The sequence below is a fragment of the Schistocerca serialis genome, chromosome 1 (assembly GCF_023864345.2).
Source record: "Schistocerca serialis cubense isolate TAMUIC-IGC-003099 chromosome 1, iqSchSeri2.2, whole genome shotgun sequence".
NCBI lineage: Eukaryota > Metazoa > Arthropoda > Insecta > Orthoptera > Acrididae > Schistocerca > Schistocerca serialis.
This window is the reverse complement of record NC_064638.1, coordinates 794,760,416-794,777,290: the sequence shown is the minus strand read 5'-3', so window position 1 is coordinate 794,777,290 and position 16,875 is coordinate 794,760,416. Positions and strand designations below refer to the sequence as shown.

Here is a 16,875-nt window from a genome sequence, read left to right as displayed (position 1 = left end):
ACTAGCTGTGACCTCGTCATATGCTATGGCTCTCCAAACCAAGATACCTGGAGCAACACTGTTGTGCCTCAACATAGTTTATAGCACAGAAGTTCAATGACATCCTCAACACTGAAATAACTTTACATCTATGACACTAACTACTACTACTACCTTTTGCAAAATATTAAACCACCATGATCAGGCTTGATCTCCCTACTCAAAATTGAGCAAAGACTCATTGTTATTGGCTGAGAAGTGAACTTTTTCCAGAATATCATTGCTCGGTAATAACTAACATATTTTGTTTATTAATACATGCTATGGAGTCCAGACCATTCTGCTTATTTCCTAAGCTTCTAAAGCTTTGGTGGATAATTTTAAACTGTGTTGTGATTGCTGGATCATATCTGTAGATCAACTGATCAGATTGTCCATCAGACTCTACAAGTTTTCCTACTCCACACTGTTATGTTCACTGTAGATGAAGCTTGTTGTTGGAGCACAGTCTCAGAGAGATGTTCTTCTGATGTTGCTCAGATGAAATCCTTCACACACGAACCACTCCCTACAAAACTTGCTCCCTTTTACAACTGTGATGTTTTTGAATTTTGAGCACAAGTTGTGCAATCATTTGTTTATCTTCATTACTTTTGGATCTACACACAACCAGCTGGAATGCTATAAGCAATTTCTCTGGGTATGTGCTTATTAAACCATGTTTTATGTCCCGACTGTTGTTCTCATGATTGTCATTTGTTCCTCCGATTATAGTGGCAACATCAGAATCAGATACTGTATAACACAGCTCTCCTGTTTCAGCCGGAACCTTGGCAACTAAATGAGCAATATGATGCACATTATCTTAATTAACAATTCTATTGTTTCTTACTTACAATTTTAATTTTCTTTGGGATTCTCCTAAGGCCACCTGAGTACCACTTATCTGAATGAACTATTCTTACAGCCTATTTCAGCATTTTCTACTTGAAGACTAAATATGCACACCATTTTACATACTTTTCTCAGTATATAGTCTCAAAACTGTTAGTTAAGAATGCAGTCTTGGTTCAACAGACAATTTCCACAGATTATAAAATTAAGAGATTTTATTTCATAATATTAAAGCGCAAATTATTATTTTGTCATTCTTTCCACTATTTTACAGCTGAAAAACAAAGCACTCAATTACAGTGACTACATGAATTCTGCAAACAGGGCACACAAAATCCAAAAACTTTACTGCCAAATTACTTTTTTTAATTTCTTGCTAAATACTGATGTAGAAGTTAAATAGTGTGGCAAAAGTTAGTACCAAAAACTATATCTAATCTAAAATTCCATTTTAAAAAGCAGATAAAATGTTAGCGGTGTTTGTGGGTCACTTCATTTATTTTTAATTAGTTATGATTTTACATTGTGTTATAATGAACTTACATTTTGGTCTTTGACCTCTGATATCACAAAGCGACACTATTCGACGAACAGCAGAAACACAAGAAATGGCCTTGTTGAATTCTTTTTCTATATTCTCATTGTACCACTGCATCCACTGAAAATAAAAATAACATTTTTGAAAAACAAGTTTTTCCCTTGTAGTACATTTGTCAAATGTAATAAAAAGGGGAAAAGATGATGAGCACACGCTAAGGACCTGTACACTTTTCTCTTTCTATTTTACTTTCACCAGGTATGTTTGTATCTTGCATTCAGTTGATTCACTGGACTGCACCTCTGCTGCTCTACAGGCAACCCTTTTACTCTCCCTGTCAAAGCTGTCATTACATATGTATTTCCCCTTGTCTGTTGCTATCTTTCTACATCTCACATCACCTTACTCCGCATATTTTCCACTTTCATTCAACCCATCCCATGTGATAACACTCTCTCACTTGTGGTAAAATACTGGAAGTGCATGCTATGAAAGAGAAAGCACTTTCAAAAGCTAAGCCACAGCCTCCAATAAGATGGTTAGTTTATATGAAATACTACACCACTCTAATCAAAGTGTGATATCTTCCTTCGCACCTCTGAAGATGTTACTCCCAGCACTTTTCAGCATCATAAAAGCAATGTATAACAACCATTTGTATCGTTCCCCCACCACCAAGAGTATTCTTGTAGTAACTGTACATGTTTTTGGCTCAATTTTGTCATGATTATTCTTACTTCTTGTCACTTTGTCCTGATTTTCTTTGTGTATTGATTAATTCCACAATTGATTAATTCCACATTCCTTAACACATGATTAATTTTGTTAATGTCTTGGAAATGTATTTTTAATTTCTGTAAATAGGCCATCCGCCATCTGTAGATTGCAGATTACGTGTGTAGATATGACTAAGTTTTCACAACTTAGCCTTTCACCAGCAACATGAATCATCCCACGTTCCTGAAATACATTTATATCCTAATCACTCTTCTGTTACTTCAGTGCAATTCGTAACACCACTAGCTTTTAGTAGCAGTTATTAGGCAACCAAGAACAGAAACAGATGTGAACTTAAATGACAAAGTTTTACTGTTTTCAGCATAGCTTTTCAATGTACTGTCATAGGCATTTTGATACAACAAAGATGCACATTTGACACTATATAACAAGTCAGAGAAAGGCAATGGCAAACCGCCTCCACTTGGACCTCGCCTAGAACAGTGATGCAGCATTCTTGTGTCTGTTCTCCAATACTCATTCCCTGAGTCTGAGACTACTTTGACTTCTGACATTTTCAAGTACAACTACAATGCAAGGACTTCAGCTCCCTATTGCATCTGCTGTTAATTTAGAAATTAGTACAAGAGAAATGCAGAATGTGAAGCCCGTATACAAAAAAAGGAATCACTGACCATACATTATAAACTATGTAACTAATCTCCTCCACCTCCACAGAAATCCAGCAAATATATTTATCATTAAGCAAAATTTTAGAGCTTTTACTATACGTGCCATATCATAAATTAAAATCATACCCGACCAGCATGTAGTCAGACTAATGTACTAAAACTTATTGCTATATGTACAATACATTTATAGGCTGCTCTCACCCATGTATGCAAATGATGCTCTACATGAAGGCTGTCAGCATTTCCTCGTCCCATATTATGAACAATAAAGTAATATGTTGCTATCATATGATGGACTTCACCAAATACATCATCTTGTCTTTGTTGTTAAGCCATTCCTTCTTCCAGTGGCACATTACACTGGACTGACACTATGATGACAGTTGAGAGGAATAGCACATTGTACCACTGGTGTCCTATGCAATCTTTCTTGGTTGTCACATTCACTATTCAGTTGAAATGACATAATTTCAGAGACATTACTGGTCTCATACACACGATTTCATGTATATAGGCTGAAGTGGCAAGTGAAGATTTATACCAAGGTCTGGGATCAAACTGGAGTCTCCTGCTTACTAGGCAATTCTGTTCATGTGTAAGGGGAAATTTAAAGCAGACAGAGGTGACAGTGAGAATTTGGCTTGAGGAGGGTGGCGTGACAGGGTAATCCATGCAGTTGTGTGAACCGCTGTGTGAAGGTGGTTTAGTGGCTATTCAGTTTGTTTAATTACACAATTACATACCTAACATAATGACTCCTCTTTTCACTGTCTCTTTAGTAAGGGAAAGATTCTAATGGTATTGATTCCCCACAAGAGATGTGATATGAATAGCTGTGCACACACAAAGCTGATGCACATAAGGAATGTTTGCATATGATAATGCTCAATTTTTCCAGTGCCCTTCATATGACATCCTGACATTTGCCTGGAACGATTTAGGGAAATCATGGAAACCCTAAATCTGGATGGCTGGATGCAGGTTTGAACCATAGTCATCCTGAGTGCTAGTCCAGTATGCTAACCACTGCACCATGTTCCTCAGTGAATGGCCAGAGAAAACTGGCTTTCGTCACCAGAAAGTCATCAATCACAAGCACAATATATGCCAAAAGGTAGGAAAGTTCCATTGATCCAGCAATGTATGGTAAACTGACGCTAAAGTTCCTTCTCATATTCCAGTAGAATCTAATGGGCACCCTATCATCAGGTCCTATGCCCTTTCCTTTATTGAGTGCTTAGAGCTGTCTCTAAATTCTGCACTCATTTATTTATGTGTCTATCATTTTTGCACCTATATACCACCGACCTACTATTGATATAAACCATCCAGGCGATAGCATCACCACCTGGCGAGGAATGACTGCTAGTCAGACAAGCACGGTGCATGTAGTACCACTGATTGCACTGTCTGTGTGTACAATAGGGAAAGCACGCGACCTATCTGAGTTAGACCGAGGACGGATTGTGATGGCCTGGAGGCTCAGCATGAGCATTTTGGAAACTGCATAACTTATCAGGTGTTCGAGCAGTGCTGTGGTGAGCATCTTCAACACGTGGAGAAACCAAGGTGAAACCACGTCCAGATGTAGTGGGGTGGGACGGCCACCCCTCATTACTGATGTCTGATGATGTAGGCTGGGCAGATTGGTAAAACAGGACAAGCAGCAAGCTGTAATGGAACTAACATCAGACTTTAATGCCGGGCATTATTCACAAAAGTTGAGAATGGCTGTGATGTGGGGTATGAGTGGGGTATAGTTAAGTGGGGGGTGCTCCAGGGATCAGTGCTGGGGCCACCCCTCTTCCTTATTTATATAAATATTACACCCTCTAGTATTACAGGTAACTGTAAAATATTTGCTGATCACACTAGCTTCGTAATGAAGGATGTTGTGTGCAACATTGGCTCAGTTTCAAATAGTGCAGTTCATGATGTAAGTTCATGGCTTGTAGAAAATAAAATAATGCTAAATCACAGTAAGACTCAGTTTTTCCAGTTTTTAACACACAATTCAACGAAACCTCACATTTTAATTTCACAGAATTGGTATATAATTAGTGAAACTGAATAGTTCAAATTTCTAGGTGTTCAGATAGATAGTAAGCTGTCATGGAAAGCCCCAATTCAGGATCTTGTTCAAAGAGTTAATGCTGCCATTTTTACTATTCAAACAGTGTCTGAAGTGAGTGATGGTTCGACATGAAAATTAGTCTACTTTGCTTATTTTCATTCGCTTCTGTTGTATGGTATTACATTTTGGGGTAACTCTTCCCACTCTAAAAGGATATTTTTGCTCAGAAATGGGCAGATTGGGCAATAAGTGGTGTAAGTTCATGAAACTCTTGTCAACCCCTGTTCACGAGTCTGGGTATTTTGACATTGGCCTCTCAATATATATATATTCTTTATTGTCATTTCTTGTTAAGAATATAAGCTTATTCCCAAGAATAAGCAACTTTCACTCGGTTCCAGAAATCAAACCTGCATTTGGATCAGACTTCCTTAACTATTTAGCAAAATGGTGTGCAGTATACTGCTGCATCCATTTTCCAAAAGCTACCACTCGAATTCAAAAATCTTAGCAGTAATCCACGTGCTTTCAAATCAAAACTGAAGAGTTTCCTCATGGGTCACTCCTTCTATTGTGCCGAGAAGTTTCTTGAAAAATTAAGCTGATTCTTGTTGTATTGTTGATTGCATTTACTTAAACTTATGACTGACTTTTTTGGGTTCATAAACATTTATTTTTATCTGTTATTATTTTTATGCTGCAATTTCATGTACTGACATGTTTCATGACCTTGGAGATTTGCTCCTCAATTTGGTCCTACAGAACTTGACATGTAAATAAATAAATAAATAAAATAGATGATGTGATGAGGAAAACACAAACACCCAGACCCTGGGAACTGTGAATGAGCTAAAAAAAAAAGTAAAACACTGACAAAGAGGGTAGGTAAAAAAAGTGGGGTGATGGCCTAAAAAAACCATTCATGTCTTAAATTTTAACAGTGCACATTAAAACTGTAAATTTTTAAACATTAATTATGGATTTATCATGGGGTAACAGAACCCGTACATAAAAGTTATTACACACTACATCAACTGAAGCTCCAGATTTTTAATATATCCATATCTTATGGCTCACAACATTCACATGTTATTCAAGTTAAATACACACACATGGCAGAAGCTATTTGAAAATTAGAATGCTGTGTACAGTGCAAGGTTAGGGTTAATAAAATAATCAGATTGTTTAACAAGAGATGAATGGAAAGTAATGTCTCCACCTTTGTAGCTCCTCAGCAAATGGCAACACTTCCATGTTGTAGGTATCAACTTTTCAGTACTCTCTCCTCTACAGCTCCAGTTGGTGGGATGCTTTAGAAGTGAATCGTTATATTGTAAAAAATAGAATCCTGTGCAGTCAGTCAGTCCATGTGATTTAAATGACATGTTGTCAACAAATTCTTGACAGCAGAATGTGACTCTAAAGGAAATCCATCAGAATATGCAAGGCTGCTTATGGTGACTGTATTTATGTGAGCACTACGTGTAACTGGTCCAGTAAATTTACAGCCTGTGAGACGTGACTTGTGTGAGAATGAAAGAGTTGGACACCTGTTTCACCAACTTCTGAGTTGAGTATGCAAAACATTGACAATCTGGCTTAGGATGATTTCCCAACACTCAGAGGGAAATTGCAAACATAACAGTTATTCCTCAAGAACATGTGAGACATACTGTTGCTTTGCTTGCTTATCTGAAGATTTGTACACAACATGACAATGCCAGACCAAGCATTTCACATGCCACCATTGTATAACATCAGAGATTGAAGCTCACCACCACACAGCATCCACCATGAGTTTGTGCCATTTGATTTCCATATTTTCCTGATAATGAAAGATCTCCAGGAACATAACTATGGATCTGATGAAGTTGTGAGAACTGCATGGGCTGGTTGCAGAGACAGTGTGTCAAATTCTTCCCTGACAGCTTCAGAATGCTTGTTCATCACCGAAGAAGTGTATTCAATTGGCTAGTGATTATTTGGAAAAGTCAATACTGGTAATTAAAAAGCACAATCTGAAGATTACTTCTGCATTTCATATATCAGAACACCGCCATTGAAACATACATTATGTAGGTGGAGGCATTAATTCCATTCAACCCTCATGTAATTTAATGGCACAATATGGAATATTACATTTATGATAGTGGTGATTATGAGGAAAACAGAAATCCTTGTATCAATTAGTTCCCATATTATCAAATTTCATATGTTCTATCTGACAAACTATAGACTGTGGTGCAATTTCCATGTGAAACAATTCATAATCAATTCCTATCCCTCATCTTTGGCTCTGAACAGCCCTCCTGCCATAGCTCTGCTTCCATACACTGCAGCTACATGTAAAAGACTTTCCCGCAGCAACAAGTAAACCATTTTATACAAAATCACTTCTCATACATGTTTCTTCATGCCACCACTACCACAACAAAGATCTTACAGAATACAAACAGCAAAATGACAACACACAGTACATAACAACAATGATGATCAGGGATACAATGTTGTAGAAATATTTAGATGTTCTTACCATGTTATATCTATTTCAACCACTCATATCCTGTGAGTACATAATAAGGGAGTTCCCATAGATTTGGTCTGTGCCATACCAACACTTATCTACTTTCATCTCCCCCCCCCCCCCCCCCCGCCCCACATGTGCGCGCGCATGTGGAGGGGGGGGGGGGGAGATGAAAGTAGATGAAAGTACACACACACACACACACACACACACACACACACACACAGCAGATAGAGTTAAAACACTTGTGCTAGTTAAAAATGACAGTTGTAAACAGTTGTAAAACTATGCCATGTTCCCTGTAAGCGTTCTTTTTGTGGAAGTAGTAAAGAAAAGTAAAGGAAGGTGTTATGTTCAAATGTAACATAAATGTACTTAGGCAATGTCCAACTTGAGTGGTGTCTTCACTCATTTCATTCTTTCCATTCCATCACAATTACCATATTATTTTTAAGCTGTTGCAATTAAAAAGCATAACTTACTTGGTCTTCCTGTGGGTATGGAGCTAGCATAAGTGGCTGACCCTGTGTTCCAGTTTGCATGTGACAGTGAAGAGCTTCAGTGAGAAAAGGCATAAATGGACAGAGTGTCTGTAAAAAAGTTTCAATGCACTGCATAAGAGTCCAACACGCAGCCTGAGCAGAAGTGCTTTTTGGTGACTTCAAGAGAGGTTTGGTCGTTTCCTGGGGGGGAAAAAAAAAAACTAAATTAATACAAATAGTTCAAATATTTAAATGTTTAACAAAAATTAGTTTTATAAGCCATTGAGTTAATAATTAAAGCTCTTGAACAGATGACAAAGCTGGGTAGGCTATTCAAAACACTGTTCATAATCTTCACAGACTTCCAAACCACATATCCTCCTATAGGCAGATCTACCATGCTAGACAAAGTCAATCAACTTAAATTGGATAAAACACTGATAAACTTAATTGATAGTCCCTTACAAGTTCAAAGTCATGTTTTGCAAAAAACATTAAAATAACCGCATCCAAAACCAGGTATAGACTAACATTTCAGAGACACAAAAATGGCTAGAGTATAAAAAGTTTAAGCACCTTGCGACGAAGCAAGCTGGGATATTTTTTCTTCCCTTTTTGTTTTGCCATCTGCCTCCTTTAAATTCATTTATTCAATTTTGACTAATTACTGTTAACATACGTGAGTATAAACTGCATTTTCATAAAAGTGAAAGGTTAGCCCTCAGTTTTAAAGGATATAACACCAGATCTAATTTTGTGCTTAGTTTTTTTGTATGTAATTGATTTTCTAATTTATTTTGACTATTCCTAGTTAGTATCTTTCATTATAGGGTGAAATCAGAAATTGTTTTGTATTTTAGAAAAGGTTTCTCCAGTCTCTCTCTCTCTCTCTCTCTCTCTCTCTCTCTCTCTCTCTCTCTCTCCCCCCCCCCCCCCCCCCCCCCCCCCCCCCTATCTCTCTATGGCTGTGGTATGTAATGTTGCAGAGGAATTGGTGGTGCGAAATATAAATCCGTGCCACTACTGACATGACTTGGTGGTCACTAAAGAATAATATAAAATTAATTACAGTCATTTTAAAAGCCCACTCATTTTTTATTTTCTGGTATAGTACAATAGTCATAATATAAAGGTACTTGTAGGCTTTGCAATAATAAAAATAATTGTGTGTTAAAATATATCTTTATGTACCATGTTCTTATTGCATTCCTTCCAGTTCACCAAATACATCAGTTTAAAGAAGTGATGATCTTTAATCAGGTTCTGGCTAACTACAGACACACAATATGTGCAGAACTGACCTTATCTGGAAAGGTAGTACACAACACAAGAATTCAATGCTCATTTTAAATATGGCAAAACATGAGGCTGGTGCCCTTTCCATTAATTCAAACATTATCTTTTATTGCAATACTCAAGGAATTAACTTTCTGATTGGCCGTGTGCCACCAGATACTTAATGCAAAGACAGTATCATTTCATTCATCTGTAATACGTGTCCTATACACTATACCGGTCTGCATTGACAGGGCATTTGTTAATGGAATCTAATGTACTGTTATACCTAATTTGTGTCTGTTTCTTATGTTTTATGTCCTTCCGAGCAAAGTGGTGGGACAGGACAGGATGGGGAGGTTACACACACACACACACACAGAGAGAGAGAGAGAGAGAGAGAGAGAGAGAGAGAGAGAGAGAGAGAAATGAATGTTGGTGGAGCAGAAAAAAAGGCAAATTTCATGTAACTTCCATTAACCTTCTTGTGTAAGGTTTGAGGACTTAGAATAGATCAAAGTTCAAGTAGGGAATAAAGTAATTTCGATGTGATGACTAAAAATAGAACATAATTTGTGAGAACTCAGCAGCTAATGCAACAATAGGCAGAATCACGTTTACACTGTTTCTTCTTGTTAACTGATTGTGACGTAACTGTTAAAGCTGCAGTAGTCATAACTGGGCAATAGATAGCCTTATTAAATACCTTGACATTACATTTAATTACATATTAATATTTTTAAATAAATACAGGTTATTGAAAAGACTGCCAGACAACTACACATCGGTCATGGTCACTGACAGCATTGTCACCTTGAAATTTGAATTAGGAGAAACAAGTATGCAGGAATTGTGGTCGACAGATCCAATGACTCAATTACTGAAAAATATTGAGTTAATGTTTACAGCTGTGACTGAAGAGCTAAAGACCAGAAGGCTATGGCTACAGAACCGCTGAAGACTTTAGAGGTATCACAAAAGCAGGAAGAGCTTGCATCATGCTTACTGCACTTGTAAAAAAAACAGACTAACTTGGCAAAAGAAAAACTGCCAAGTATCAGGACAAAGGAAAGTGGATGGAGGTATTCTGCGGGAAGTGCGGAAATTAACCAAAAAGGTTAATGGATTACAACAATAGCATTCTACACTCTGCCAAAATGCCCAATTGCTTTCAAGCTGAAAACTAAACTCCGTCTGACAGGCTCTCGGAAGATCAAACAGTACTAACCAACCACCAAGTCATCATCAGTCATAGGTGTCACTGGATGTGGATGTGGATATGGAGAGGCAGGTGATCAGCACACCACTCTCCCAGCCACTGTTAATTTTCATGGCTGGAGGTGCTACTTCTCAATCAAGTAGCTCCTCAATTTGCTTCACAAGGGCTGAGTGCACCCTGTCTTCAAGCAGGATTGATAATTTTGTGACAACACAATGGCAAGCTTTGTACGAGCAATTTAAAATGCAGGGAAATTGCTTCGCACAAATCACAGCCTGGACATCTGAAAAGAACACTCAAATGGTACAAATGTTAAATAGCAGGATACAAAAAGCTGCAGAAAAATTTTCAAGGGAAATTAAGAATGAAATAGCAAAAGACAAAAAGGCTACCACTACAGAGATGGTGAATATTTCAGAGGTCACACAGAACCAGGATGAACTTGTGTCCAAGCTTATTGTACTTTCAAAAAGATGATCCCGTAGAAACTGAACTGTAGAGCGGTGAGTTTGGGGGGGGGGGGGGGGGGTGTAAGGATCCATCCAGATGGGGTTATGCTGTAAAGAAAGAAATCACAGATGTTAAAAACATCCTACAGGATGATCAGTCCAAACCCACGTTGTTTGGAAAGTATTCCTTTTCTGAACCAGTGATATGTAGAGCACAACAAATGACAACCAAACAGCCTAATACATCATTATGGTATACTACATTCAACACAGGGGTCACATTTCTATATGCTGGGATGCTGCTGGAAGGAAATGAATATATCTGGTAATCCAAGGGTGTGAAGCCCAAGTGCAAGTGAAGAGAGTTGTGTACTGTCATACACAACTGAAATATCAAGGAATAGTGTGGTGAAGAAGCTGCACTGTAGGAACACAACCCACATGTCGCACATATGGGCACAATTTGTTTCAAAGACCATTACCACTCACTCTTCATATTTAATAATGTCATGTTTTTTGTAAATGTTGAACCAGTTCACACTGTCTCTTAATAAGACACAAATATCACGTTTAACTAACTTCAGAAAGTCAACCTTTAGATACACTTTTCTCTTCTCCATAAATGAAATTGTTATAGATTTCCTCATTTTGAGCTAAAATTATTCTGGACTTCCTCTGTATAACTCCACATAATGGTTGACAATTTATAAACTTTACTTCTAATTTACCCTCACTTACTAGTTCCTTATATTTATATACTGTGGTGTAACAGGTTTTTCCATCTCTTCCTTGGAACCAGATGAAAGAAGTTCATGTAAAAATGTTGTTTAGATAATTAGCATGTAGGGAATCTCCATTGTGCACACTTTGATCTTGCTCTGTGTAGAGACAATGCAATAAGCTTGAGCACAGTACATCAGCAAGATGTGATGGTGTCAATAGTATCTACCTGCTATGGAGGTGGTGTTTATAATTTGACATCTTGGATTGACAGTGTTTTGGAAAGCACAGAGGAAGCACATCTGGCGACAATGTAAACACCCAAAAACAGCTGAAAGAGAGAGAGAGATGTTATTCCTTTATGTGATGTGCTGCTTCAGGTATGTTGTTCTGAGTAATAGGAGATTTGTCACCAAACATTGTAAATATTGTATATGAGAACAATTAAAACCAGAAGAGTTCTCTAAAATACAGTTACGTCATATACTAGAGAGCTGGCGTAGAGGTGAGTTCTCTTACAGGGCTTGGCCCTCTGCAGTTGAAACGAAGTCCCACAGCACAATTAGTGGCAAGGCATAGCAGGTCCACTATATCAAAGAAACATGAGAAGGCACCATAAAGGTAAAAGCGCTCATGAACAACAACATTAGGTGACAGATTATTAGTAAATAAATGTAAATGTCGTGTGACTAGGGCCTCCTGTCGGGTAGACTGATTGCCGGGTGCAAGTCTTTTGATTTGACGCCACTTTGGTGACTTGCGCGGCAATGGGGATGAAAAAGATGATGATTAGGACAACACAACATCCAGTCCCTGATGGGAGAAAATCTCTGACCCAGCTGGGAATCGAACCTGGGCCCTTAGGATTGACATTCTGTCGCGCTGACCACCAAGCTACCGGGGGCAGACAGATTGTTAGTGAAGTTGCTGGTTCAGTTACAAACTATAACCAGAGCCATTAAACACTTCAACACATATGACTTTAAACACCACAACTGCATACCCTGCTTCTGTAAGCATTGGTTGTCCCTTTGATTTCTTGTTTGATCATTTCACATGAAGACTGCCTTTAGGGTGTTTGCAAGTTTCCCCTGACAGACGGTAATATAAGGACATGGTACATGTTTAGTGAATGGGATCTGAGTGAGTTGTGATGAAAGTGGAAACTGGTCTGGAGATATGAAGGTAAGGAGCTATTTTCTTCTTATTTAATTAGAACATCAGGGGAATGAGAAACAAGATAGATGAGGTGATTATTTGTTTGGAAGATTTACAAAGCTGTGAAAAGCAAAGTATACTGTGTTTGCCTGACTAAAAAAACAATAATGTAACCAAACACTAGTATCTTTTTTATGTTGAGTAAACTGGGGACTTTGTACATACAGTAATAGGCTAAGCTCCAAAAGTTCTAGTAAAATTGTAAAATTAAAATTATAAATAACAAGTGAAACTAAAATTAATTTTGGAAATGATAAAGATTGGAAAAGAAGAATATCAAAATATTATTTGTGTAAATGTTCATTTTTTAAACAATAAAAGTTACAAAGTAGGTGAATTCAAAATTGTTCTTTCAGAAAGTAGAGCTATAGATGTTACAAGTATATTAAAAAAAGTAGTCTCCTGAACCCACAGCATTTACAAATTTACTTTTCATCATTGAAGTGTTTACAATGGAACAATGCTCTTTAGCTTACATAGTTATATTATTTGTTATTAGTAAATGAGAGAAACTCATTCAAATTATTACCAATACAGAATGTTGAAGATGCTTTGGTGTTATTTAATTGGAAAGCTACGTACCAGGTATGTGTCACAAAAATCTGTGTATATGAACGATCTCAAGGAGGATGTGGCAAGGTGTAGTTGTTGATTCTTGAAAGCATCATTCACTGCCTTTATCATAACTGAAAGGCGACTTAGTATCCACTTATCACAAATGGACAGTGATGAAAGTGTGTCATCCTTTGCACTATCCCACACACTTTCATGGAATGTACGGACATATCTACAAGCTTGCCATATCTTGTTACATAACAGGCGATTGGTGTGACAAGTTGCAATATCGAAGTTAAGTGACATGTCTGAAAAGACAAACCAAACAAAAACACAATACAAAAATGATCTACATTTTTGCAAAGGAAAACTGAAAACATTACTTACTACTTTTACAGAAAACTGTAAGAGAAGGGCAACAGAGCGTTGGAACATACAGAATTCTTTGCACAATAAACAAGGCACCAACTTATAAAACTGATTACACTGAGATTAATAATGGTTTTATCTTTTAAGAGAATGATTAAAATGATGCTCCATACAACAGACCCAAGTTGTTATATCCTGTCTTCAATAATATTTCATGTAGTAAGGACTACTTAATTTATTAATGCTGTTGTAGACTCCAGACTAAAGACTGGTTTGCTGTAGCTCTCGATGGCAGTCTATTCCAATACAGGTAGGTAGTCAAAAATTGTTATGATTGAATACCCCATTCCATTCTAAGGCTGAGAGACGAACAGTCTGAATCATTTCTCTTTTTAGTATTATACTTAAAATTTTACTTGTTTCCAAACTGTGGATGAGTGATGATAAAAACTGTCATAAGGGAATGATTGTACTGTGAGGGTGTTGTCAGAATACCCAACTGTTTATAAGAGGAAGTAGAGTGGGCACCACATAATATCCTTATTACACACTGTGTGCAACAAACACTATTTTGCTCAATGCCAAATTACTTAGCAATATGACGGCATAAGACAGTGATGAGTGAAAACAGAAAAAGCATGACATACACTATTGTCTGTAATATAAGAGTTCCACAGATTAGATATAAAAAAGGCTCTGCCACATCTGACTTCTAGTTCATATTCTTATAAATATAAATACAGTAACTGAAGTAGTAGTAGAAGAAGTGGTAGCAGTAGTAGTAGTAGTAGTAGTAGTTGTTGTTGTTGTTGTCGTTGTGGTGGTCTTCAGTCCTGAGACTGGTTTGATGCAGCTCTCCATGCTGCTCTATCCTAACCAAGCTTCTTCATCACCCAGTACTTACTGCAACCTACATCCTTCTGAATCTGCTTAGTGTATTCATCTCTTGGTCTCCCTCTTCGATTTTTACCCTCCATGCTGCCCTCCAATGCTAAATTTGTGATACCTTGATGCCTCAGAACATGTCCTACCAACCGGTCTCTTCTTCTTGTCAAGTTGTGCCACAGACTCCTCTTCTCCCCTATTCTATTCAATACCTCCTCATTAGTTATGTGATCTACCCATCTAATCTTCAGCATTCTTCTGTAGCACCACATTTCTAAAGCTTCTATTCTCTTCTTGTCCAAACTATTTACCGTCCATGTTTCACTTCCATACATGGCTACACTCCATACAAATACTTTCAGAAACGACTTCCTGACACTTAATCTATACTCGATGTTAACAAATTTGTCTTCTTCAGAAACGCTTCCCTTGCCATTGCCAGTCTACATTTTATATCCTCTCTACTTTGATCATCATCAGTTATTTTGCTCCTGTAATAGCAAAACTCCTTTACTACTTTAAGTGCCTCATTTCCTAATCCAATTCCCTCAGCATCACCCGACTTAATTCGACTACATTCCATTATCCTCATTTTGCTTTTGTTGATGTTCATCTTATATCCTCCTTTCAAGACACTGTCCATTCTGTTCAACTGCTCCTCCAAGGCCTTTGCTGTCTCTGACCGAATTACAATGTCATCGGCGAACCTCAAAGTTTTTATTTCTTCTCCATGGATTTTAATACCTACTCCAAATTTTTCTTTTGTTTCTTTCACTGCTTGCTCAATATACAGATTGAATAACATCAGGGAGAGGCTACAACCTTGTCTCACTCCCTTCCCAAGCACTGTTTCCCTTTCATGTCCCTCGACTCTTATAACTGCCATCTGGTTTCTGTACAAATTGTAAATAGCCTTTCGCTCCCTGTATTTTACCCCTGCCACCTTTAAAATTTGAAAGAAAATATTCCAGTAAACATTGTCAAAAGCTTTCTCTATGTCTACAAATGCTAGAAACATAGGTATGCCTTCACTTAATCTATTTTCTAAGACAAGTCGTAGGGTCAGTATTGCCTCACATGCTTCAACATTTCTACGGAATCCAAACTGATCTTCCCCGAGGTCGGCTTCTACCAGTTTTTCCATTCGTCAGTAAATAATTCGCGTTAGTATTTTGCAGCTGTGACTTATTAAACTGATAGTTCGGTAATTTTCACATCTGTCAACACCTGCTTTCTTTGGGATTTGAATTATCATATTCTTCTTGAAGTCTGAGGGTATTTCGCCTGTCTCATACATCTTGCTCACCAGATGGTAGAGTTTTGTCAGGACTGACTCTCCCAAGGCCGTCAGTAGTTCCAATGGAATGTTGTCTACTCCTGGGGCCTTGTTTCAACTCAGGTCTTTCAGTCCTCTGTCAAACTCTTCACGCAGTATCGTATCTCCCATTACATCTTCATCTACATCCTCTTCCATTTCCATAATATTGTCCTCAAGTACACCGGCCTTGTATAGGCACCCTATATACTCCTTCCACCTTTCTGCTTTCCCTTCTTTGCTTAGAACTGGGTTTCCATCTGAGCTCTTGATATTCATACAAGTGGCTCTCTTTTCTCCAAAGGTCTCTTTAATTTTCCTGTAAGCTGTATCTATCTTACCCCTAGTGAGATAAGCCTCTACATCCTTACATTTGTCCTATAGCCATCCCTGCTTAGCCATTTTGCACTTCCTGTCGATCTCATTTTTGAGACGTTTGTATTCCTTTTTGCCTGCTTTATTTACTGCATTTTTATATTTTCTACTTTCATCAATTAAATGCAATATTTCTTCTGTTACCCAAGGATTTCTACTAGCCCTCATCTTTTTACCTACTTGATCCTCTGCTGCCTTCACTACTTCATCCCTCAGAGCTACCCATTCTTCTTCTAGTGTATTTCTTTCCCCCATTCCTGTCAATTGTTCCCTTACACTCTCCACAAAACTCTGTACAAGGTGCATTCAAGTTCTAAGGCCTCCGATTTTTTTCTCCAGACTGAAAAGAGATAGAAACATGCGCATTGTTTTAAAATGAGGCCGCGTTCATTGTCAATACATCCCACAGATGGCAGCACCATACGCCAGATGGAATTTTACCGCCAGCGGCGAGAATGAGAACTGTTTTAAATACTTAAAATGGCGATGTTTTCCTTACCTGAACAGCGTGCAATCTTTCGTTTTCTGAATTTGTGTGGTGTGAAACCAATTGAAATTCATTGACAGTTGAAGGAGACATGTGGTGATGGAGTTA

The 16,875-nt window shown here is 37.8% G+C and overlaps 1 protein-coding gene across 6 annotated transcripts in view; it reads right to left on the bottom strand.

Annotated features, from left to right (window-relative positions):
* Positions 1-16,875, bottom strand: part of LOC126483725 (valine--tRNA ligase-like) — a 215,685-nt gene that overhangs the window by 100,857 nt on the left and 97,953 nt on the right. For all 6 annotated transcript variants that reach the window (XR_007587771.1, XM_050106834.1, XM_050106862.1 and 3 more), the window contains exons 13-15: positions 13,364-13,644; positions 7,901-8,101; positions 1,417-1,531 (exon numbers count right to left, since the gene is read on the bottom strand). Coding sequence is in view for 5 of the 6 variants with exons in the window: in XM_050106834.1 (XP_049962791.1) it covers positions 1,417-1,531; positions 7,901-8,101; positions 13,364-13,644 (597 nt within the window). In the remaining variant the exon portion in view is untranslated. The remainder of the gene's footprint in view (positions 1-1,416; positions 1,532-7,900; positions 8,102-13,363; positions 13,645-16,875) is intronic.